This window comes from Anabrus simplex, chromosome 1, assembly GCF_040414725.1.
Source record: "Anabrus simplex isolate iqAnaSimp1 chromosome 1, ASM4041472v1, whole genome shotgun sequence".
Taxonomy (NCBI): Eukaryota; Metazoa; Arthropoda; class Insecta; order Orthoptera; family Tettigoniidae; genus Anabrus; species Anabrus simplex.
Genome location: NC_090265.1, coordinates 1,459,048,018 through 1,459,074,582, shown reverse-complemented (window position 1 = coordinate 1,459,074,582; position 26,565 = coordinate 1,459,048,018). Strand labels below are relative to the sequence as shown.

The 26,565-nt window shown below is 40.3% G+C and overlaps 1 protein-coding gene across 4 annotated transcripts in view; it reads left to right on the top strand.

Moving 5' to 3' along the window:
* LOC136858420 (importin-11) overlaps positions 1–26,565 on the top strand; it is a 403,457-nt gene that overhangs the window by 1,190 nt on the left and 375,702 nt on the right. For all 4 annotated transcript variants that reach the window (XM_067137950.2, XM_067137948.2, XM_067137949.2 and 1 more), the window contains exon 2: positions 23,156–23,455. In XM_067137950.2, coding sequence (XP_066994051.1) covers positions 23,318–23,455 — 138 coding nt within the window. In that variant the 5' untranslated portion in view covers positions 23,156–23,317. The remainder of the gene's footprint in view (positions 1–23,155; positions 23,456–26,565) is intronic.

The window sequence follows — 26,565 nt, the reverse complement described above, 5'->3', positions numbered from 1 at the left end:
GTGGAAGTAGTTTTGGCCTGCACTCTTGGAAGAGTTTTACTGGGACTGAAATAGCTTGCTGTGCTCATATACTCCTTAGGTGAAATGCATAGCAAAATATAGTGTAGTATTGCTTGACATTTAGTATCTAAAATAATTCATGTAACACATTGACCTACATCTGTAAGCTTACACAGAATTATTTGGCATTGGTATGTTATAGTTGTAAAATGGATTATATTGTAAATTAATTATGTAGAGTATTTTTGAGTATCTTTTCTTGTTTAATCCAATCAGAAGTTTGAATGTTGAACTTTTTTTTTTTTTATCTGAGAAAAATAGTTTGATGACAATAACTACCGTACACAAATTATGTGGATCCTTCCCATGTCTGCTTTCATGGAGGGGAATGCCTAAAATCAATGAATTCAAGAATAATGATTTCTGAGCATTTTCCTGAATATAATTATAAGTTTTAATTGAACTGTTGCAACCATTTTAAATATACAAATCTGTGGTATCCTCAGAATTAAATAATTTCTTTAATCTGTCTCTTGTGTATCCCAGAGTACTTGAGACATTAGGAAGAGTTGGTTACCACATAAATATATATCCTGTCTAGTCAGAAAAATTATACTTTATTTTCATTTGAATGTAGTTTGTACTGACTGAAAATGACATACACTAAAAATATTTTCTCACTTTTATTCATGATCGTATTGTCTTATCTTTGTTTAAACAACCCCCTGCGGGTGGGGGACGCACATGTAGAATACACCCGCGGTATCCCCTGGCTGTCGTAAGAGATGACTAAAAGGGGTAACCTAGGCGCGGACATGGATTGCAGTTTGGTATAACGTGTTGGACCTCCTGTGGATGGGAGAGGCTGAATACATCCACAGGTAATCCCTGCCTGTTGTAGAAGGCGACTAAAAGGGTCATGTGGCCATGATCCCCTCTTTATTTTTTATTTTACTTTATTTTATTATTTTTTTGAGGGTCAGTTATAGACCATTTCAAAATTTTTGATGTGTGTGCTGCTCGGCGATGGAGCTCCTTCGTGTGCGACTACGCTCGAAAGCCCGTGTCAGTAACCATCCAGGAACAGTGTTGCCAACTTAGCGGATTTTCCGCTAAATTTGGCGGAATTAGAAGACTTTCGGCGGAGAAATGTATAATTTAGCGGACAGCGGATTTTTTGGCGGAATTCTAGATTTATTGTAGCGGAATTTGGTGTTTTAACCATTTCACTTTTTTAAAAAAAGTTGTACTCCAGTCTTTCTCCCAGCTATTCCGTATTTCTTGTCAGGAGCTAGCAGTCACATAAGGAAAACATGTTATTTGGATTTGATGTTACGCCATCATGGTGTCAAATTTATAACGCGTATGAAAGGGTACTTATGTCTTAGTTGACGAATGACGACATATAATGAAACTGTGAGAGAGTAGCATTTATATTTATGCTATGAAGGAAAACCGTTGAATGAACTGGCCTGTTCTGTGCATGGACCACTATGGACCCTGAGGTAGGGGATTCACCTAGTTTTCACCCGGCACTAAAACGCCTGTAAGTTTTAGCTCACCGGCTCCCGGGCAGGGGATTAACCCCAGTGAAACTCACAGATCACGTGAGTGCAGACATTTACTTTTTTTTTTTTTCTTCTTCTTCTTCTTTTATGACCACATAGGATCACTTTAGTCAGTCCGTCGTTCAGGTCTCTTTGAAGGGATTGTTCGGGCTTTGCGGTCCTCCCAGTACTTCTTCAGACGCTCCGATCTTCGTGCCCTTTCCTCAGTTGAAAATGTGCGTGTTGTTGGTTTGTTTTGTGTAAGGGTAAAGCGGAGGTTTGTATTCTTGAGTTTTGTATTCAATTTTATCTTATTTTTGGTGTCTTCTGTTGTAAGGCCTATTTCCTTCAGATCCTCTCTTACTTCTCTGATCCATTTACATCCTGTTGTGGTACTTTTTTTATTATAATTTTTTTTTTTTTTTTTTTTTTTGCTAGTTGCTTTACGTCGCACCGACACAGATAGGTCTTATGGCGACGATGGGACAGGAAAGGGCTAGGAGTGGGAAGGAAGCGGCCGTGGCCTTAATTAAGGTACAACCCCAGCATTTGCCTGGTGTGAAAATGGGAAACCATTATTATTATTATTATTATTATTATTATTATTATTATTATTATTATTATTATTATTATTATTATTATTATTGCTCATTTTTATTGCTCATTATTTGAGGTCGGATTTCTTTGCAGAATTTTAGCGGATTTTCAGTAGTATTTAGTGGATCTTGAAAATATAAGTTGGCAACACTGCCCAGGAAGCGGCGGGTGGGAGTGTCATGTACCCGGGCAGTAGTATCCGCCTGACAACACAGGTCCCCGCACAGCCGAATGCCAGGACATATTCTTTTTAATTATTTTTGTTTATTTTTACCTATATTTAGTGCTCTGTACATGCTATTGTAGGTGACTGGAGGAAGGGAGCCCTAGTACTCATTGCCTCAGTCCTCCCGTATTAGGCATCGTCCAACATTGGACCCCAGGCAGTACCGGCTATGACCAGGTAGGTATTGCCTTGGCTGCTTGGTTCGGCTACAGAGACCCCTGATCGGAGTGGGTGGCATTCGGGGAGGATGATTTCGGGCATGGCGACGAAATAACTTCCGCCTGCCACCTCGGGTAGTTTGCTACCCAAGTCTTTAACTTTTGTTTCCCTAAGGGGGGCAACCCCTTGGGAATAACCACAGCGTATTCGTCTGGGTTCCAGCTTCCCTAGGTTCCTGGTTGCTACCAGAACCGATGGGCAAGATTTCAAGCTGGTTAAATCGATACTTTTCAGTCGACACATCAAAGGTGTATACGGTGAACTTGAGGATCTAAAGAAAATGCGCAATGGTGGTTTGCTTCTGAAGACGAGCACTGCACTCCAAGCCGATCAGTTGCTTAAGTGCGACCACTTTGGTGACATCCCCGTCAAAGTAGAAGAGCACAAAACTTTGAATCTGGTTTTTGGAGTTATTTTCCACCGTGATCTTATTCTGAACACTGACGATGAATTGATGGAAGACATGAAGCACCGTGGCATGACACGCATCCGGTGCATTACGTGCAAAGTCAACGGTGAAGACGTTGCTATGGATGAGTTCATAGTCTCCTTCAAATTGTCAGTGATGCCAGAGAAAGTCAAGGTTTACAACCTATCGGTGCGATGTGAGGCCGTACATCCCGCCTCCTATGCGGTGCCATCAATGCCAGAGATTCGGACACATGGTATCTCATTGTTTGAATCAGTCTGTGTGTGGTACATGTGCGAGAGTAGCTGACAGCGCGGAGGAGTGCTCACCTCCGTACAAGTGCAATAACTGCTCTGGTCTTCATTCTCCTCGGGATTGGAACTGTCCTACCTATCTGAGTGAGAAGAAGATCCAGGAGATCAAAACACTGGATGGTCTTTCCTACCAGGAAGTGCACTGTAAATTTAATTCTCTGAATGCACCGGCCAAGATACTAGACTTCAGCATGATAGCACAGTCTCTTCCAGGTTCCTCATTTTCAACTGGAACACCTTTCCAGAAGATCGCTGCGCCCAAGGCGGCAATTGCTCCTGTGAGCAACACCGCAAAGAGAACGAGCTCGAAGGCGGGTCCATCCCGGCCTTCGACCACCAATAAGCCTGTGCCGGCTACGAAACCTACGCCGGCACAGAAGGGGAAGAAGACAACGTCTCCTCACGAAATCGGCGAAAGCCGCCCTAAGTCAGGGCTGAGAAGTCATCTCCCAGCCCGTCTAAACAAGATTCGCCAGCGGGGAAGAAGAGCGCCCTTACCAGGCATTCTTCCACATCTCCTACAAATGGGTCCTCACGCCCTCCACCTGGAGGGCCTGATTCTGTGCTGGTGGGTCTTCCTCCTAGAAAACCTGCACGCTCCCCTCGTAGGAAGAAACCCCGCCCCCGGACTACGTCGAAGAAATTCAAGGCATGCATCACCTCGTCACCAGACTGTAGCTGTTTGCGTTCCACTGCCTGTCATAGCAACAGTGTGTAATGTTTATTTTCCACCAGCCCAGCCTCTTAACATAAATGTCACTGATTTTATAGATCAGCTTCCACCTACCTTCCTCTTATTGGGCGATTTTAACGGCCATCACCCCATATTGGGCTCTGAGACGCCTTGCCCCCGGAGAAGAGAGCTGGAAACATTAGTAACAGAGCTGGATTTATGTATTTTGAACACAGAGGAACAAACTCACTTTCATGTATGTTACGGCACATATTCTCGTATAGACGTAAGTCTATGCAGCCGAACATTGGTTCCGCTGTTTTGGTGGAATACACACGACAATCTTTGTGACATTTTCCCATCATCCTTACTTTGATGAAGCAAAAATCCGTCGAGGCTCCCCCTCGATGGAAACATGCTGATTGGCCAAAGTTCACATCACTTGCTGTCTTTAACGCCGATTCCACGCGGACCAAAGACGGCGAAATAACTTATATAACACAAGTTATCCTTGCTGCTGTTGAGGAGTTCATTCCTTCCTTCTCAGGGCCTCCTCGCCAAAAACTCATTCCTTGGTGGAACGAAGAAATTGCAGCAGCTATCAAAGAATGCCGTCAAGCCCATAAACGTTATTATAAGCAGCCTACTGTGGTCAACTTGGTAACATTTAAGAAACTCCGCAGTAAGGCACGGGTTCTTATTCGCCAAAGTAAGAAAGTTTCGTGGGAGAGATATGTGTCGTCTATGATGTCACAAACTCTATCATCTCAACTGTGGACTAAACTTCGACGTATTTCAGGTATCCAAGGATCATCCTCTGTACCGGGAATTTCCATTGCAGGCAGTGTCGTCAATGAACCACTCTCGTTTGCTAACCATCTAGCTAGTCATTTCGCGGATATATCTGGCTCCGGGAATTACCATCGTGATTTCCTCGCTCTGAAGCAGGAGGCAGAACGTCATCACCTTAGTTTTGCCACTCAAGCTTCAAAGCACTACAACGTGCCCTTTACGGAGTGGGAACTCCGCAGCGCGTTAGCGCTTTGCAAGGACACTTCTCCTGGACCAGACAACATCCATAACCAGATGTTGAAACACCTTAGAGATGAGTCTACTATATCTCCTTCGTGTGTTCAACCGAATCTGGATAGAGGGTGATTTTCCGTCTCACTAGCGAGAGGGCATAGTCATTCCTGTCCTTAAGCCTTACAGAGATCCTAAGTATGCAGGAAGTTACAGACCGATTTGTCTTGCAAACTGCCTGTGTAAGCTATTTGAGAGGATGGTAAATCGCCATCTTGTGTGGTGTCTGGAGAAACAAGGACTCTTGTCCGAGTACCAATGTGGTTTTCGAGTCGCTTGATCGACCACTGACCACTTGGTACGCCTGGAGAGCTCTATCCAGGATGCGTTTCTCCACAAACAGCAATTAGTAGCTGTTTTCTTTGACTTAGAGAAGGCGTGCGACACCACATGGCGATATGGTATCCTTTCAGTCCTGCATCAGTGGAGATTCCGAGGTAACTTGCCGGTATTTATTGCAAATTTTTTTGTCCCTCCGTCTATTCCATGTCCGAGTAGGGAGGACATATTCGCAATACCACGTTCAGGAACATGGAGTCCCACAGGGATCTGTTCTTAGTGTCTGTTCGTGATTGCCATAAATGGTATTGTCGCTGCTGCTGGTTAAGCAGTAATACCGTTGCTATATATTGAAGATTTTGCTCTGTACTATAGTTCGCGCAGTATGGCAGTCACAGAGCGACAATTACAGCAAGCTATTAGGAGAGTGGAGCAGTGGACCTTAGAACATGGCTTTCGGTTTTCCACCGCAAAGACCTCTGTTGTCCACTTTTGTTGTCAACATACTCTTCACCCTCCTCCTGAACTTTATCTAGGAAATGTTGCTCTTCCCGTAGTTGACACTTACCGATTTCTTGGGCTCCTTTTTGATAGTAAATTATCATGGGAGCCTCACATGCGGCAGTTAAAAGTGCAATGCACTAGGAAGCTGAATATCATGAAGTTTCTTAGCAGCATTAATTGGGGTGCTGACCGCACGGTGCTTATACGATTCTGTAGGGCACATATTTTATCCCAGTTAGACTACGGCAGTGCAGCATATGGCTCAGTAAGACCATGCGTCCTTGCGAAGCTGAACAGCATCCACCACAGCAGGGTTAGGTTGGCGACGGGAGCTTTTCGTAAAAGCCCCGTTGCTAGTCTGCTCGCTGAGTCTGGTATATATATATATATATATATATATATATATATATATATATATATATATCGTATGGGTTTACAAGTACACAAAAAAAAAATATCAAATGGAAATGTCCAAATTTGACAACCAGTCCAGAGCACTCGGAGTCACTTGATGTAGAAGCCTCAGATCACCATTAAATGCTCGAAGTGGGCACTCCTTAACGATGTGTTCCATTGTCTGCTCCTCCGCTCCACAGTCGCAGTCAGCAGACGAACGGAAATCCCATTTCTTCAACATGTAGCCACACCTCCCTTGACCCGTCCTAATTCGGTTCAGCTTCGACCAGGTTTGACGTGGCAGTTGGAATCCTTCAACCTTCTTTGTTGGATCTTGAACCAAGTGAGCGTTGTTGGGTGGATGTTCATGCCACCGCTGTCGCCACTCAGAGGTCATGTCGAAAGAGCTGATACTTTTAAAATCAGTCCAGGGTGGTTTGCGTGATTTCAGACGAGTTGTTGGTGGGTGTTGTAGGGCATCGTACAAGGGAGAGTTCTTATGAGAAGAGATCTTCTTGATCAAGTTTACCCTAGCTGCTTTCCTCCTTAGATCTGGCGGGGCAATATTAGCTAAGACAGGTAACCACTGAATGGGAGTAGATCTGACAGTACCAGTGATCACTCTCATGGCTTCATTAAGCTGGACATCAATCTTTGTTGTGTGAATGCTGTTTTGCCATACAGGAGCACAGTATTCACCAGCAGAATACACAAGAGCGAGTGCAGCAGTGCGTAGGGTATTGGCGTCCGCACCCCAGCTACTTCCGGCAATCTTGCGGAGTAGATTCACTCTGGAGCCAAGTTTCTTAGATAACGTGATGCACTGTTGTTTGAATGTCAAGGACCGATCCAGAGTGATTCCTAGATATTTGGGATTGTAGTTATGCGGTACTTCGGTTCCGTCGAAAGTCACATGTAGCTTCCTATGGGCTTCCTTATTATTTAGATGGAATGTTGAGTCTGGTGTGCCGCCATTACAGCTGAGGCGCCAGCAAATGCTCCTTTCATATGCTGCAAAGTTGCGACAGATGCCACTTCATCCAAGCTACCCTTGCGTATTCAACAATGGCAACAGTTTGCTATACGCTGCTTGTCCTCAAGCAACGCGGCCGGTTGGAATAAGCTTGGATAGCAGTCACAGATTGTTTCACGTACCTTCCATTCCTTGCCTTGTCAGACAACCAAGTGGGGTACCTCCATGGGTACTACGACGTCCTGAAATAATCCTGGATCTGCACACTGGCCGGAAGGAAGACACGGAACCTTTGATTTATCGGAGGCTCTTTCTGTCCGTTGTTGGCCGGTATCCAGGTTCAGTCGTCATTTACATGGATGGCTCGAGAACAGACACTAAAGTGGGCTGTGGGTTCGTTGTCGGCACTGATAGGTTTCTTTTTGCTCTCCCGGAAACCTGTAGTGTGTACACAGCAGAGCTCTATGCTATCTGTGAAGCTCTGCGGTACGCACTGTCCGATGAGCGCCAACAATTTCTTGTGTGTACTGACTCCTTGAGTCCTTGAGGACCTGCTGGCCGGGTGTTCGGATGCCGGCACCAGAATCACGTTTCTGTGGCTCCCAAGCCACATGGGTGTAGAGGGAAACGAGTTAGCAGATAAGGCTGCCAAGGAGGCAGTAACACTGCCCCTGTTGCCTTTCAAGGTTCCAGCAAGTGATATTCGCTCTCAGCTGAGACATCTGGTTATGTCCCATTGGGAGATGGAGTGGCAGGCCACTCCTCTTCCAAATAAGCTGAGAGCGGTTAAAGGTACTACAAAGGTATGGAGGACTTCCCTTCGGGCCTCTCGGAGGGAAGCAGTTTTATTATGTGGTCTTTGGATTGGCCATGGTATCCTGACTCACTCCCATCTGTTCAAAGGAGAACCCCCTCTGGTGTGTACGTGTGGCGATCATCTTACCGTGGTACACATCCTTATGGAGTGTATGAACCTGGTTGATCTGCGTCGTACTCTTAACCTCCCGAGTACAGTCTCCTTTATCTTGCGAGATGACGAGCAGTCAGCAGACCTCGTCATCCGCTTTATGAGGTATTGTGGTGTTTTATCATGTGTAATGATGTCCTTTGTCCTAGTGTTTTTGTGTCAATTGCGCTTTTATCCCATTGACTTCATTTTAGTTTGTGTTGCATATTTTAATGTCTTATTTTAACGTCTAACGTAAATTGTGTATATATACCTGTACTATGAGGCAATGCCTTATTCCTTTGTTTGCTGTATTTTCTCTCATTAGAAAATAAGGCATTGCAAATTAGATCCATGGATTGTTTTCATCTTATACTCATTTTTCTTCATGACCATTTTTTTAATTCTAGTCAGTGGATACATTTTAAAATTTTAACTACCATATATCATGTCGTCCATCTTGTTCCATTAGGGGCCGATGACCTTCAATGTTAGGCCCCTTAAAACAACAAGCATCATCATAATTTGTTTAAACAAATGTGTGCTCATGAAGAAATCAATTACAGTAACTACAAAGCTGAAAAAGACTGGAAAAGGAGTTAGAACAGCCCTCGCACATATATAGTCCTAGCTGCATAACTGGCCTCCCCGGAGGCCACACGCTGTTATTATTATTATTATTATTGTTGTTGTTGTTGTTATTATTATTATTATTATTATTATTATTATTCCCCCGTATATGGCTTGGTCATGATCAATCTATTTGTGTGAATATGGAAATGAAGAGGGCTGCAAGGAGAGCTGCTCTGTGAAGATCTGCATTAGGGCAGAACACACTATAGCCTTAGAGTCTATACAGAGTGTAACAATTACGTACGGCCAAACTTTCAGGACACATTTCTTGCACGTAGAAGAAGATAGTAATATTTTATATGGATCTAGGCCTGGAACGAGCCTCCATGGCCCAGGCGGAAGCGTGCCGGCCTCTCACACCTTGGTTCCGTTGTTCAAATCCCGGTCACTCCATGTGAGATTTGTGCTGGACAAAGCGGAGGCGAGACAGGTTTTCCTCTGGGTACTCCGGTTTCTCTTGTCAACTTTCATTCCAGCAACACTCTCTAGCATCATTTCATTTCATCTATCAGTTGTTAATCATTGCCCCAGAGGAGTGCGACAGGCTTTGGCAGCCAGCACAATTCCTATCCTATCCTCGCCGCTAGACGGGGGCTTCATTCATTCCATTCCTGACCTGGTCGAATGACTGGAAACAGGCTGTGTATTTTCATTTTTCATGGGCCTGGAAATTTATTTCAGTGTTACAACTCATTTTCTACAACTTTACGTAGTATGAACTCTTTCTGACATGAAATGTTCAAACCGGCATCCTTTAACATTGGTACATGCATCAGTCCGCTGTCTCATTGAATCCCGGTACAAGATGCAGAGAGTCTTCGTTCTAACATGGAAATAAAGGTTTCCGGACCCATGTCCATATAACATATTTTCTTCTTCTATGTGTGAGAACGTGTCCTGAAAGTTTGAATATATCTTATTGTTAGTCCCTGTATATTGGCGTCTTCATGAAACTAGTAAAGGCTAATGTTTTTTTTTTAAATACTGGTCTAATCGTCGTCGTCATAATCATCATCATCATCGTGTAATTTAATATTGTAGTTTAATATTGCAGTGCAGAGTGAGGTAGCAAATATTTTGCCAAAATAAGGTTCACTGTATGTGGTTAAGCTGTGTTTATGATTAGTTTGAAGCTCTCTGAGACAGAGTAGTTTGGCAGTTGTTCATAATCATCGCATGTAGACTTTTAGCATTAGTATTCAGATATATGATTTTTTAAAGAGAATTGTGCAGCAGGGACAAAATCTCAAAAGGAATAAATGAAACTAAACATAAGTCTGGACAGTTGTGTGAGTGTGGTTTCCCATTTTCACACCAGGCAAATGCTGGGGCTGTACCTTAATTAAGGCCACGGCCGCTTCCTTCCCACTCCTAGCCCCTTCCTGTTCCATCGTCGCTGTAAGACCTATCTGTCGGTACGACGTAAAACAACTAGCCAAAAAAAAAAGTTGTGTGAGTATGGAAACTGATAAAAACTGACAACAAGTGGGAAGTAATCATAATCCTCCGTTCCCCTTATCCCATTGTAGTCCAACAGGTCCAGCAGCCTTTATAATTTCTTCACTAATTTTATCTCTCCCTAGTGCCTTTCCCATTTTCATTTTACGGACTGTTAATTCCGCCTCTACTGTCTCCTCTGCACAATTTCTTGCATTCAGCAGTTTATCAAAATATTCAATCATCTCTTTACTACTTCTGGTTGTGTTATAAACTCCCCATCTTCCTCTTTCATCAGCTTTGTATAAACTCTTTCCTATTGCTTTGTAAATTCCATACAGCATTCTTTTACAACCAGCTCCATTTGTTTTTATCTTTTGAGTAAATTCTTCCCAACTGTTCTTTTTTTCTTTCCAATTTCTTGCATTTCCTTTTATTATCAAGATACTTCCTTTTGCTTCTTTTTTTATCTCTGTTCCATTCTTACCATGCTTTCTACATTTTTTTCACTGCTTCTCAGCCTTGTCATTCCACGACAGTGTCATTCTATCAATCATTACTAGGGACCTGAAAAATTAGCATCTATTTACAAAGTTAAAATAATCGCATGGTATTATTAATTTTAACGATTCCAAGTTTATGAAGTGCAATTATTGTCCTTGGTTCACACATAATACAAATTCATTGCTCAAACAAAAGCATTGTCAGTACTTCAGCATTGCTTTGTTTCAAATTGCACCGTCTGTCTGTAACCACTGTGTTGTAATGAGACAACACGTGCTCGTAATCTACATTGTTGGTTGGGGTCCACAACAACTCTAGACAGTATTTAGCAAATATGCTGAACTCTGTCTGAACTGCAGTTAATGCAAGCATGACATCACATTTTTCATTTTCTTTCACCTGGATTTGAATTGCATGTTTCAGAGAATAGTAACCAGACCAGATATTATTTCGTGAGAGATCTTTTACCCCAAACAATTTCTTAAACTCATCTAATTTATCAGTGTTATTCAAAATTATATCTTTTGGATACAAAGCTTGAGAAATTGACACAAAATGCTTATAGTTGGGGTCTTTAGCTTTCACTGTGAAGAATAAGCAGCTTTGACAAATGTCTCTACATGCAGCCTTCTGTAGAGGAGCGAGCTTAATCAAAGCATCATTAGTTGCCACAGAAAAATTTCCCTCACAAATGAAGGTAAAACTGGCATCAAGGTTATGCAGTTTGGGGTAAAAGAGATGAGAGGTAGGATACAGAGACCCTTCAAGTTCAGTAAGGTGGTCAACCAATCCAGCTGCATGATTTGTGACAAAAACCATAAGGGAGTGAAGCCTATTCACTTCTCAGTCAGTCAGATCAGTCAGGTACTTAATACCAATGTTGGTGGTGTCTTTCATGTCAGACATCTTGAAAAATGTAATAACATCAGTAAAGTAAGCACTCAAATAGAAGACAGCCTGAAACCAGCTATTCCATCGGGTTATGACGGGTGCAGGAAAAAGCTTTGCTTCCTTTGAAGCACCATACTTTGATGTTAAGAATTGTAAATAATTATATTTTCACTTTCTTCGAGAATGCAGACTTTACCATCGCAACCACATGATTTAAATCTGTCATCACTGCGACCCAACTATTACCAACCAAGCTGATCTTATGTGCCCAGCACTGTACATGCATTAAATGATCCCCTATGACCACACTTAATGTTTCATAACACCGGGTCATGTCACTGTCACTAACAAACTCTTTATCTGTATCGTATGGTACACTATAACTGCGCAGAGCTTCTAAAACAGCACAAGAGCAGTTTGTAGCATTTTCTGCATCAAGATAGTTCACAAAAACAACATGCAGCTCTCTTTTCGATCTGGCTGGGACTTGGAATATGATGATAAAAACACAACGGCCCATTCTATCTGTAGTTTCATCACAGAGTATGTTGATGTTCTTCCTCACAACTTCCAGAAAGGAAGAAAGACCTCAAATTATAATAAAATAATTTAAAATTACTGGATCAATTGGGTACGGTAAGATAGTTTCGATATGGAAATCGCACTCAAATTCGGTATCCTTCAATTTTGCGCATGTTTTCAATGTCATAATACCTAAACTGTATTTGATCAATGAAATCGAAACTTACCTGGTAAATATACTTCACATAGGGTTCTCACGCATGGCAGCTCTTCATTTGAAAACTCAGTAATCCAGGCTCTGAGCTCTTTGCTTTCCAGCTTTTCCAGAGGTATATTTGCTTTGGCAAATACTTCAACTGTGCGTTTCGAGAAGTTATCTCTGGAAATTTTTCGTCGTTTACAACTATCAAACTATGCAAGCACAGAAGATTGCTTTCTTTGAGACGTACTAGCAGCAGGGGTTGAACTTTCGTTATCACATCGCTTACCCACTCAGATTTAACATGTTTCACAACGCTATATTTCTTTCCCAGCCAACTCTGCAATTACAATACTTGCAAAAAACTGTCACTGAATCTGTGACATGTAAACCATCCTTTGCATATTGCCGAGCCCTTTCGTGCTCAGTTTTTGTCATACGCCCCATAACCTAAACAATCGCTCGACTTTCGACTCTTCACTAGTTTCAATTTTGAACAACAGGAAAACAAGGCTGCATCTATCTCATTATTTCTGTAACACTCTATTTACATTTTGATAATAATTGAGATCTTATTCCCCTTGCTATTCCCATTGTCAGTATCGATTAAAAAAAAAGGTGTGAGGCAGAGCACGCAATTAAAATCGTGTCTTACAAATACGAAATAAAGCAGTGATACAATTCATAAAAGTGCTATGTAATAAAAATCTTCCAGGCTATTATGCCGTGGTCTACTCCTCTCGCTTCTCCCAGACGTTTCGACTACCGCAGCAGTAGTTTGCTTGTGGTAGCAGTCTGCTCTACTGGAGCCTCTGTTGCCATTTCTTGTTTTGAGTCAGCAACAGCCTGTCCAATTGGGACTTCTGACTCCATTTTTTTATCTTGGGCTTGCTCCCAGATCTGCTCTACTGGAGCTTCCATGGCTTCCCTTGATGTCGAAGTTTTTGAAATTGGTTCTTTATAAGCATCCATATTTCAATTAATCATAGGGTTTTTGCCCCTTCTAGGGTTCTGAGCATCGTTCTCATGATCCGTGGTGAGGCATACAGCAAGACATTGTCCTCCCGCAACTCAGGCTCTCCGTAGCAGAGACCACGCCCCTCAATTGTCCATCCAGCGGTCCGCTCCTGGCCCGAACCTAGCCAGGTTTTTTTCCCCGTTCAGTAGGCCTACTCATGTGGTCTCCATTCAGCATTATCATGACTGAGTTCACAGCCATGACTCTCCCCCTAGGTTGGGATCGCCCATTTCCCAACCCGCGGCTTGTCTAGGCTACGTAGAGCAAAGTGATGTGTTGGTTCCAGCACCCCACAGTGAGCCTTCATCTCAATCACCAGCCCCACTTCACCTGAACCACCGTATCACCCATCTGTAGGAACCGTGGATGCCTCTCTAGTATGTGCGGGCGAGGCCTCCACTTCCAAGCCTTGACTTGAGCTAGTAACAATAACACCAAGACTTACAAACAGCTTTAAAGTCTTAGGTTGATTCCAGCATTAGACATAAATATCCTGAAGGACAGTGGAATAGCTTTGAACATGGTAATCACTCATAACGTCAAAGGTAGTTCAGCAATGGTTTGCTTAGCAGACAAGAATTGAGGTGATACCTTGGCCTCTGAATAGTCTTAATCTGAACCCCATTGAGATTATCTAGTGTTTAATGAGGAGAACTTTGTAGGAATGCTGTAGTTGGCTACACCCAAAGGAAGAGCTGGGGACAGTAGTACTCAATCTTTGGGAAGAACTGGCCCTAAAGAGAGGTTCTTTCAGACCTTCACTGCTTCTGTGCCCAAGCACCTGATACTGATTTATGTTTGTTTCTGGTTTGTTTTATTTGTAGAGACTGACGTTAATCTCAAGGCACATTTTTGTTTTCTTTCCTGTTTAGTCCTTAAGTGCAAGGACAAAACTCAGGGAATGAGTAAAAATTGTTCTTAATAATTATGATACTATCCGTTAATGATAACGTCCACATCTCTCTTAGCAACAAGGGATCGGTATAAAGAAAAAATGGAAGGAAAAAACCTAGTTTGCTAGGAAGATTTGAATCTACGCTAGCTCACAGTTACCACATTATCAGTTGAATACAATGCCTCTGCTGAGACCGCTAACACATGGCTTCCTGACTCACTTAATTTCTTTCCAATATATTCCCATTTGTTTTTATTTTTGGAGAAGTCTCAGGGCACTTTTTTTTTTTTACTTTCTTTCTTGTTTAGTTCTTGAGCCTGGATCCAGAACTCAAAAGAACGAGTAACAGTAATCTTGTAATATATACTTACAATCACCGAGCTCGATAGCTGCAATTGCTTAAGTGCGGCCAGTACCCAGTATTCGGGAGATAGTGAGTTCGAACCCTACTGTCAGAGCCCTGAAGATAGTTTTCCATGGTTTCCCATTTTCACACCATGCAAATGCTGGGGTTGTACATTAATTAAGGCCACGGCCGCTCCCTTCCCAGTCCTAGCCCTTTCCTAGGGGATGCAGACGAAGAATACACCCACGGTATCCCTTGCTTGTCGTAAGAGGTGACTAAAAGGGGCGACCAAGGCATGATTGTATTAGAACCATGAAACTACTTGTGATTAGTACCTTTACGCGGGGAACACCATGGGTCGCCTGTACCTGCGAGTAGTACCACTATGTTAGGTACGCAATTGGTTTGTGATTAGTAGCAACAGAGGGTGAATCAGTATGGGTTTTCCAGTACCTGTGATTAGTACCATTGTGAGAAACACCACGGGTCTGGGCATTGCCTGTGATTTGTACCACTATATGAGCGACACCGTGGGTCTGCGTTGCCTTTAATTATTATCAACTATGTGAGGAACACCACGGGAATACCGGCGCCCGTGATTAGTATGCCTAGGTGACGAATATTATGGGTTTGTGTTGCCTATTAGTGGTGCTATTATGAGAGAAACACCATAGGGCTGCATTACCTGTGCAATGTAAAATACTTGTGAGTAGTACCATAATGTGTGGAACACAGTGAGTCTACGCTACTTTTAATTAGTACTGCAACATGACAAATACCATGGTTCTACTTTACTAGTGATAAGTACCATTATGAGGGGCCGTTGACTGGATTTTGGACCCCTTTAGACAACAAGCATCCTCGATTCAGGATTGTGCTGTAGAAGCAGTTCCTTGGTCAGTAATACTATTGTTTATGATAGTTTCTGGGAAGGTGGGGCATTGTGGGTCAGATCCACTCATTGTTTTAAATTCATATCCATCCATTCATTCTTCATCAACACGTTTTTATTCTGGTCAGTGGATGATTTTTAAATTGTCATTACATTTTGTCTCATTCGGTATCATTAGGGGCCAATGATCTACATGTTAGGCCCCTTTTAAGCAAGCATCATCATCATCTACTGTAACCAGTAGGATATATGTAAGTACCGGTATCACAATCTGACAAGTATATGATAAAGTCCACTTGCATATATCCAAAAAAATATTTCCATTTCACCTGCCTGATCAATAGATTCTTTCCATACATCTCTAGCTCTATCCAATCCATAGCCTGGTTTTGAAGCCATTATTTTGTTATACGAGTAATAGGCTGTGCTTTGCCACAGATCACACTAATTCGATAACATTGAAAAACGAGTAATACGGGTGAAGTTGTAGGACAGTATGGCCTTTATTATGCAGCATCTCATCAACGTACCTGGTTTTAAAAAAAGCAAAGGAATGTTATTAAGCATACATGTAGGTAAACAACACTAACTGAACTCATGTTTAGGTGCTACTATACCTCTTTAAGTGACTTCAATTCATAGGACACAACCTTCAAAGCTCCTCTTTTGTTGCATTTTCTGGTGGGAACACTCCATTCTGCCTTAGTCATGACTTATAAATTAAAAGAAAAATTTAATTCTGTAACATCATTAAATATAATTCAGTAGAAGAAAATATTCCTTGTAGTATAATTACCAGTAATTGATCCTTCCTCCATTTCATTGTTGGTTGATGCTCCACAAGCTTACAGTGATATGCTGCATTAACCTTCCATCACAATGACTCAGGGTCCTATATTTCTTAATCATGTTTCCACACACACACACACACACACACACACACACACACACACACACACACACACACACACACACACACACACACTATTAATAGCATCATGCTATAGTCCTGATTTCTCTTCAGATTTGTTGTAAATATTAAATTGGCACCTGCAAGAATTTAGAGTTTTAGCGTGAAGTTATTTGCTCTAAAAATATATTTGCTGAAAATACGAGATCACCTTCTTCAGGGATATTAAGTCACTGTCTGACAGCCAGCAATCGTACACTGACTCTGGTTTAGATTTTTGAATGCAGAACAAACCTAATCAGTAGCCCTAAGTTTACAAATAATTTGATGATACCTATGTACAGTAATATTAGGCTATATGAAAATACTCCAGAGAAGTTTTAGGTGAAATGGTAAACTTAATCTTTGGCCTAAAGTGAATATCTAACAGGTCTTTGAAATAACCAAGAGACCTCTTAACAGTGGAGAAGGCGAAGTGGAAAAGAACCACTAATAAAACCCAGCAAAATATTGTGTCAGTCAGTTTCAGTTCAGAATAACAGAAAATGTGTTATTTTTTGGAGTGAAGTAAAACCATGCTGTAATAATACACACAAGCAAATAAATATACTACATATGCAAATGCTATAAGTCAGTAAGAATACATAAACGTTAAGTCTGCAGAGAGTAATACTGTGAAATCTATACAAGGTTTTGTTAGGTTAATTATGAAGTTTCCTTCCATGTCAACTGATTCTCATTATGTCAGAAAGTTATCATAGATAATGTTACAACTTTTGTCATAATTGCCATATCACTGCGGTATAGTCTGTGTTTGCCATGTCTTCCTTTTTCAATTCTTCAGATATTAATGACAGCCTTCTGAAGAGTTTTGTAAAAGAGATGATATAGATTCCCTTTCTCGAAGTTCTTGCAGATTTTCCTTGCTTCATAGACATTATAATTAAATTCTACATAGAAACTGGGTGAAATAAGACCCTTATTAAGTTAATATATTTGTACATTCATTTCACACCGGCTATTAAATGCATTATTTGAATATGCCACAATTCTACACTAGTGTCCAAAAGTTAAGCACAAGTTATGAGTAAGCAGGGCAACAGGAAATAGACCACAAATCGCACGACATATGCACCTACCAACCTTACATGTTCGCTCTGTATTGGAAGGAGTGTTCCCCGCTTTGACTAGCGACCTAACCGCAAGGTAAACACAGCCAGTGCCTGCGCCCCATATTCCCTCAGTCGTGTTTGCCCTGTTATAGTGTGCAGAGTGTAGCCTTGTGGTGAACATGACAACATAATGGCACGATGACGCCATTTGGACCCAGTTTTACAGGGTAGAATACTCGGCCGCCTGGAAGCAGGCCAGACACAGACCAAAATCGCCATATCCTTGAATGTGCCACAAAGTGTCATTTCCAGACTTTGGAGACGATTTCGAGACACAGGAGATGTTAGTCATAGGCCAGTACCAGGTCGACCAAGGGTAACCACCCCACAGCAGGACTGATATCTGGCATTAACTGCCCAACGAAATCAGAGTGCACCTGGAAGACAATTGTTGGCGGAGCTTGCAGACATCTTAGGGGTTGCAGTTTCCTGGCAAACTGTGTACCGGAGGCTCAGTACAGCAGGGCTGTTTGCCCGACGTCCAGATGTGTGTGTCCTGCTCACTCCAGCACAGAGACTGGACCATGAATGAATGGAGGCATGTGCTCTTCACAGATGAATCCCGCTTCAGTTTGCAGAGCGATTCCCGTCGCACATTAATCTGGAGAGAACTGGGTAGCCGATACAACCACAGGAACATCGTGGAACCGGACCAGTATGGTGGTAGTGGCGTCATGGTGTGGGACGGCATCATGTTGAATGGCCGTACCGACCTGCACATCTTCATGGATGGTCCGAGGAACACTGTTAACGCTCGGAGATACAGGGGTGAGGTAGTGAGACCACATGTTTGACTCTTCCGAGGTGTGGTTGGTCCAGACTGTTTTAAAATTAAGAATTTCATTTTTAAATCTGTGTTGAACTGAGAATAATAGATAAGTAAAATTAGAAATCCACCTTTTCAATATTAATATTAAACTAAATAAGTAAATATTTGGCTGAAGATGGCGCTCACCAGCGTCAAAACTAGTTAAAACAGCGTTAAAACTTATTTGGTTTAATATTAGTATTGAAAAGGTGGATTTTTAATTTTACTTATCTATTATTGATCCAGACTTCCTCTTAATGGACGATATTGCCTGACCACACCGCGCTGCTTTGGTGGATGAATTTCTCGCTGGGGAAGACATTCATCGTATGGACTGCCCAGCGAGGTCTGCGGATATGAATCCTATTGAACATACCTGGGATGCATTGGGAAGGCAAATTGCATCCCTTCAGCCTCCACCAAAGACCCTCCAAAACCTTCGCATTGCCCTTTCGGTGGAATGGGATCAACTGCCACAAGAGCTCTTCGAGCATCTGATAGAGAGCATGCCACGTCACTGCGAAGCATGTGTGGCTGTTAGGGGTAACCATACACCCTATTAACAGCATATTTTGTTGTGGAAGACATTGCCAAGTTTTGTTAGTTGTTGTCAAAAGTGTACCTTAGCTAACAGAACCTTTCTGACACTTTTTTTTTTGGGCCAATTACCTGCGATGTTAGGCCCCTTAAAACAACAAACAAGCAAGACACTGGTTTTTTTTTTTGACAAGTTGTGTGACATATGGTGTGCGAGTCAGCTTCCGTTTGTTCAGCATACCGTCTGACATTCCTATCAGGCGGTATAGCCTCGTTTAGTGATTATGCTTAACTTTTGGACACTAGTGTACTTATTATCCAAATTGCTTTACAATCCTACAGAAGAAGAAAATACATATTACTTATTATCTATATATATATAAAATAACTTGTCCTGACTGACTGATTCATCATCGCCGAGCCAAAACTACTGGACATAAAGAGATGAAATTTTGGGGATATATTCATATTAAGACGTAGGTGCTCGCTAAGAGAGGATTTTGGGATATTCCTTCGCTAAGGGGGTGAAAACGGGGGTGAAATTTTAAAATGAGTTGCTCTATATCTCAAAACTTTAAAAGTTTACAGATGTAAAAATTGGTATTTAGAATCGTCTTTAAAAATAAGGAAACACGTATTTTTTTGTTTTCAGAAAATCCCAATAGGAGGGGTGAAAAAGGGTGAAAATGGGGAAAATGGGTTGAATGCCTTTAATCAGGATACCGGTACCTATATCTCAGAAACTGAAGATATTACAGACCTGAAAATTGGTACGTTTGATCTCTTTTAAAAATAAAGAAACACGTATTTTTTTGTTTTTGGAAAATCCAATTAATGGGAGGGTGAAAAGGGGGTGAATTTTTAAAATGAGTGAATCTATATCTCCAAACTTTTAAAGTTTGCAGCTGTAAAAATTGGTATTTAGAACCTTCCTTAAAAATAAAGGAACACGTATTTTTTTGTTTTCAGAAAATCGCAATAGGAGGGATGAAAAAGGGTGAAAATGTGGGGAAATGGGTTGAATGCCTTTAATCAGGATACCGGTACTTATATCTCAGAAACTGAAGATGTTACAGACCTGAAACTTGGTACTTTTGATCTCTATTAAAAATAAAGAAACACGTATTTTTTTGTTTTTGGAAAATCCAATTAATGGGAGGGTGAAAAGGGGGCGAATTTTTAAAATGAGTGAATTTTATCTCCAAACTTTTAAAGTTTGCAGATGTAAAAATTGATATTTAGAATCTTCATTAAGAATAAAGAAACACGTATTTTTTGGTTTTTTGAAAATCGCAATAGGAATCGTAAAAATGGGTGAAAAAGGGGTTGAATGCCTTTAATGAGGCTACTTATATCTCAGAACCTGAAGATATTACAGACCTGAAAATTGATGTTTGGGATCTCTTTAAAAAATAAAGAATCACGTATTTTTTTGTTTTTCGAAAATCCAATTAATGGGGGGGGTGAAAAGGGGGTGATTTTTTAAAATGAGTGTATCTATATCTCAAAACTTTTAAAGTGTATGGATGTAAAAATTGGTATTTAGAATCTCCTTTAAAAATAAAGAAACGCGTAATCTTTTGTTCTCGGAAAATCCCAATAGGAAGGGTGTAAAAGGGTGAATAATGGGTTGAATGCCTTTAATGAGGCTTCTTATATTTCAGAACCTGAAGATATTACAGACCTGAAAATTGGTATGTGGTATCTACTTTAAAAGTAAAGAAACACGTATTTTTTCGTTTTTTGAAGATATAAATATTGGGGGTTGAAAGTGGGGGGTGAATTTTTAGAAATGAGTGTGTTTACATCTTAAAACTTAAAAATTTACAGATGTAAAAATTGGTAGTTAGAATCTCCTCTAAAAATAAAGGAACACGTATTTTTTTGTTTCCTGTAAATCCCAATAGGAGGGGTGTAAAAGGGTGAAAAATGGGTTGAATGCCTTTAATGAGGATACTTATATTTCAGAACCTGAAGATATTACAGAACCGAAAATTTGTATATGGGACCTCCTTTAAAAATAAAGAAACACGTATTTTTTAGTTTTTGGAAATCCAATTAATGGCGGTTAAACAGGAGTGACAAATTGGGTGAATTTTTTGAAAGACTATATCTACAGAATATCTTGGAAACGTAAAATGTTACAGACGTAAAAAGTGGGTGTTTGGAATCTCCTGTAAATGTAAAGAAACATAGGTGATTTGTTTTTGGAAATCCACCTAAGGGGAACTCAAAAGTGGTGAAATTTTAAAATGAGAATTTTTACAGTATATCTAAAAAAACTTAACATGTTACAGAAGTGAAAAATGGTATTTTTTATCTCTATTAAACATAACGAATCGTGTATTTTTATTTTTCGGAAATACCACTTGGGTGGTGGGGGGTGGGTAAGAGTGACTGAAAATGGTGTTGAATTCTTTTAATTAGGCTACTGATATCTCAAAAATGAAGATGTTACAGACGTGAAATTCGATATTTGCAATCTGCTTTAAAAGTAAAGAAACACGTATTCTCGGAAAATCCAATGAGGGGGGGGGGTGAAAGTATTGAAAATTTAATTGACTTAATTGTATGAGAATGCAAACATCTAATAAAAACTAAAGTTGTTACAGACGTGAAAATTCGTATTTAGATCTCCTTTAAAAACAAAGAAAAACGCGTTTCGGTGGGGAAACCATCTTGGAGGGTGGGAGTGTAAAGGAGTTGAATTCCTTTCATGACGACACATAAATCAAAAGCTGAAGAAGTTAGAGTCGTGATAATTGGTATTTAGAAGATCTTTTACTATTAAAGAAGCAAGTATTTTTTGCGGGAAAATTCACTTACGGGTGGGGGGGAGTAGTGTGAGATGAAGTGAAAAAAATAAATTATTTTTATGGGGATACTTATATCTCAAAACTGACGGCAATAGACGTGAACATTGGTGTTTGGAATCTCCTTTAAACATAAAGAAACAAGCCTTCTTTTAATTTTTTTTTTGGGAGGGGGGTTTGCCGGTAAATAAACTTAACGGCGGTGGGGTGTAGAAGGAGGTGAACCCATTGATTTTACTGTTCTTAATGTACTTATAAGTATCCTCCTTTGCTAAGGCGGCAGCGCGCGGGCCTCTCTCACAGCTGGGTTCCGTGGTTCAAATCCCGGTCACTCCATGTGACATTCGTGCTGAAAAAAACGGAGGTGGGACAGGTTTTTCTCCGGATACTCCGGTTTTCCCTGTCATCAGCCTTTCCAGCAACACATAATAGTAATAATAATAATAATAATAATAATAATAATAATAATAATAATGTTCCGGACCGTCGTCAAATGTGCGGATCGCGCTGGAAACGGCTCCTGGACGGGTAATGACTAAGAATGCAGTCCGGCCGCGGGTTCAGTGCCGCCAAAGCACCCAATATGACACCACGCCGGATCTCCTGAAGGATTTTATACATATTAAAATGATTATAGGAAAAGATGGCAAAGATTTACGGAGCCAACTGACCGGGAGGAATACCTGAGCCTAGCCCGGGAAGTACGAAATCGATTGCTGGAAAGGAAGATTGAAAAATGGGAGGAAACGTGCCGTAATCTAATAGAAAACGAGTCAGATCGGGAATTTTGGTGGATTCTCACAGAAAACGAGTCAGATCGCGAATTTCGGCGGATTATATATCTAAAACAATAAGCATTCAATTATAAATTTCAGTACAATACCGTAGCGAAGCACGGGTATCTTGCTAGTCACAAATATAATAGTAGTGACTTTTCTCAACATGGCAGTGGCAGTACGTATAATCCCACAAGTCAAAACAAAACTGTGACTTCATAGTGTCAACATGTGAGATGAACAATAATCGTAAGATGTCATATTTCAAGTAGGGTCCCTGAACTGTATGATTAGCAACACTGAATCGAACCCAACAGTTAGAAAGTAACTGTAAATCACTACCTTCAGTATAAATAGAGGAGGAAAAGTAAGGCTATTCAATTAGACTATGCTCACATCATTTGGAGTATACTTTTGTATCAAATTCTATTATTGTTAACAATATCACATGACATTTGTGTGCCAGTTGATATTCTGAGGGTTAATAGGGAACTGTTAGACTATTATTTTCTTTTCTTTTTCAGAAATGATTATGAATGTATGATTTCATATACTGAATGTTAATATTTTATTGTATAGTAGTGTAGTTCAAATTTTATAGTGTTTTAATAATCTTTTCTTTTTCTTCCATTTCAGGGCCTGGGCCTTAAAGCATTTTTCACCTGCTCTAATTGATCGTGTGATCAATGTTTGGGGCAACAAACTTCAATATTGTCTTTGATCATTTTCAAATTTACCACTTAATAGATTTCCATATGGATTTAGTAATGGCATATTTTAGCTGATTTCAATGCAGTCATGGACATTTCAACAGCTCAGTCCATTGTGCTGGAGACTCTTCAGCAGGCAACTAATCAAAATGCTGAAATTCTTAAGCCAGCAGAGCTGAAGCTGAAGGAATGGGAGACTGAGCCAGGTTTCTACTCCATATTAATGGTAAGTACTGAACTATTATTATTATTATTATTATTATTATTATTATTATTATTATTATTATTATTGAGGATGCTGTTGTTGAAAGATGATTTGGTAGGTTTGTCAGGGATATGTATTCCTCACAGTACATTTGTGACATTCATGACATCTGTGAAAACTTGTTGCATAACACTGTGTGTGATAAAAGGTCAGATCAAGAAGTTCCTGAACTAGCTCTGTAGTCTGTCAACAAATTGCAGCACAGGGTTGCTAGCAGCTATAGCTACCTTCAACCTTGATAAGGCAATGTGCCAGGAGACCTCTCTGTGTTAACATTTGAAGTTGTGGTGTTTTTGTGAATGCACATGTGGGGTGTGGGTGTGGGGTCTGCGATTTACATCAAAGACAGAAAGGTAGAATAATGTGCCAACATGAAATTTTGTGTTGAACAGGGCAAATTGGCCACAGGAGACATTGAACATGCTTCGGCAAATATATGCCGATGGGGAAAATGAGTCAAGAGGCACAGCTGCTTCACTGGTTGAAGAATGTCCCTTGAAGATGAGGAGCGATCTGGAAGACCTTCCACTAGGATCATCCTCACAAATGTGGAATTAATTTGGTGAACTTGTGTATGAAGATCAATATCAGAGTTGAACGTACAAAGTGCTGCTTCTTAGATTGTCCCCCAATTGCTGACCCCTAATCAGAAGAAACATTGCGTCGCAGTGTGCCAAGATCTCTGTGACTGTGCAGCGGATGATCTATCCTTCATGTCCAGGATCATTGGTGACGAGTCTTGGTTTTGTAACATGTGGGTTCACCAAATAAGTAACCGTACACAATTAGCTTTTGAGAAACTAACCGAAACCAGGCCTTAAACATGGGTGCGCAGGAAATGATGGGTTGGCAATACCAGAGTGTGCGATGGATCTTTATAACATTAGATATTCTGAGGATTAAAGGAATGAAAGGCAGTATAACCTTTAAGTAATGTGTAAGAATTTGATTTAGTCTTCGAAAGGCTAATTTTTATACCATACTCATATAAAATAATGCTTTATCCAGATATCTGCTTGCTTTGATGGACACAGGAAGGTTCACAGAGGTTTTATACTTCTTTCCAAAATGCAGACATTCATATGTTCCATGCGACTGTGATTTCAGTATGATAAAAAGAAACCTTAGACGCTATGATCGCATTTATACAATCCATGAACTTACTAATGTGATTGATGCCAGTAGCACGAAGTTTAAGTTCACTGTCAAAGAAATATGTGCTAATGATATTGTAGACTTCAAGGGCTGGTGGCCGATTTATTGATTTATTATAAAAAAAGACAACCATTTCAGAAGTTACAAAGTCAAAAGACATCCCAAGAGATCATAAAGTTCAATTCGACATCAGTAACGTTCATTTTTTAAAGTATGAAGCAAGAAAGCCTGGCCAAATATCATCACACACGTTTATCTAAGGCCTGGTAAAAAAAATACATTCCGGCTGTCACTTCCCAGAAAGTTGACTCCAGTTTTACCCCAAGCTAAAGCTTATCCTGATGATAAAGTACCCATTAATCAGCAAAAGTAGAGGATCTCAGTGAGAGTGGGCAATTTTACAGAGAATTTTAGATTGGCCGACTGGTGAGACAATAGAGGACGAAGATTGAGATGGTACTTGGAAAGATAACAATAGCAGACATTTGGAAATTATATATTTTTCATAATTAAATTTCATCTGTAAAATACACAGATATTGAAATTTGTAATTGTTTGACAGATTAAGTGTTTTATGAGCTTCAAAATATAATATAATCATTTTAGTGCAAGTTGCTCTATGCAGAAACATTTTTTTTTTTAAACTCAAAAACCTGAGAACAGGGATACAATAAACATAATCGCTACCCTTATATATCAGGATAGCACTGATTGGCATCATCTACTTGAAATTGTTTCCGTAAAGAATCATCAGATGAAGATATACAGTTTTTTATTTTTGCCAAAATTTTAACTTTTGTGACTGAAGCCCTTTTTGCATATAGCGATTCAATTGTAGTTCTTGTTTATTGTGTATTGTCAAATAGTGCAATATAAAAAATGAACAGAGGAAGAAGACTGATGGATAAGGAAATTGAGGCTTGTTTTGAAGCATCAGACGATGAAGTTTGTTGACAGAGAAACGTCTTTATCAGAAGAGGAATATGTACAAGACAGCGATCATGACTCAAACTTGATTCAGAATGGAGAAAGTGATCAAGATTATATGTCAGAAGGTGAAGATAGCTCACACTCTGTAAACTTTTCTGAAGATGACTTTTCCTTAGGGATACGACTTCATTGTTTGAAAGGGAAAGAAGGTAGCCTACATCTGGTATAAGGAATCTCCAAATACTAGAGGAAGAACACGTGCTTGGAATATTGTGACAGAGCGACCTAGGGTAAAAAGGGTAAAACAAATAGTTAAAAATACGTTGACAGCTGGTGAAGCTTGGAGCTTATTATTTACAGAAGAAATTATATATCAGATAATCAATTCTACTAACATTATCATAGATATGAAGAGAGAACCATATTCCAGGGAATGTGATGGCACAGTAAGCGATGCAGAAGAGATCAGAGCATTATTTGGAATATTGTATATTACTGGCATAATGAAATCTGAACACAAAAGACATTTGGAAATCGGATGGTACTGGTATAGAACCTGTAATTTGCACTATGTCATGGAAATGGTTCCATTTCCTGATAAATTCTCTTAGGTTTGATAACAGAACTAGGATAATAGAAAAAAAATTATAATATGACACATGCGGGAAATATTTGATGCTTTTGTAAGAAAATGCCTATCTGCATTAACTGTCTCTCAATATTCAACTATAGATATGAATTTCGAAGCATTTCGGGGCCGCTGTGGCTTCAGAGTATTTATGAAGTCGGACCTGGCGAAGTACAGCTTAAAAATCTGCATGCTTACGGACTCTCTCATTTTTTTCTTTTTACATTGAACATGAAGATATATACGGGAACGCAACCTGATGGCCCCTACGTAATGAGTAATGCTGCAAGTGACGTTGTCAAGCAACTGATAGCTCCCATATCGTTGAATGGAAGGAATATAACTGTCAACTGATTTA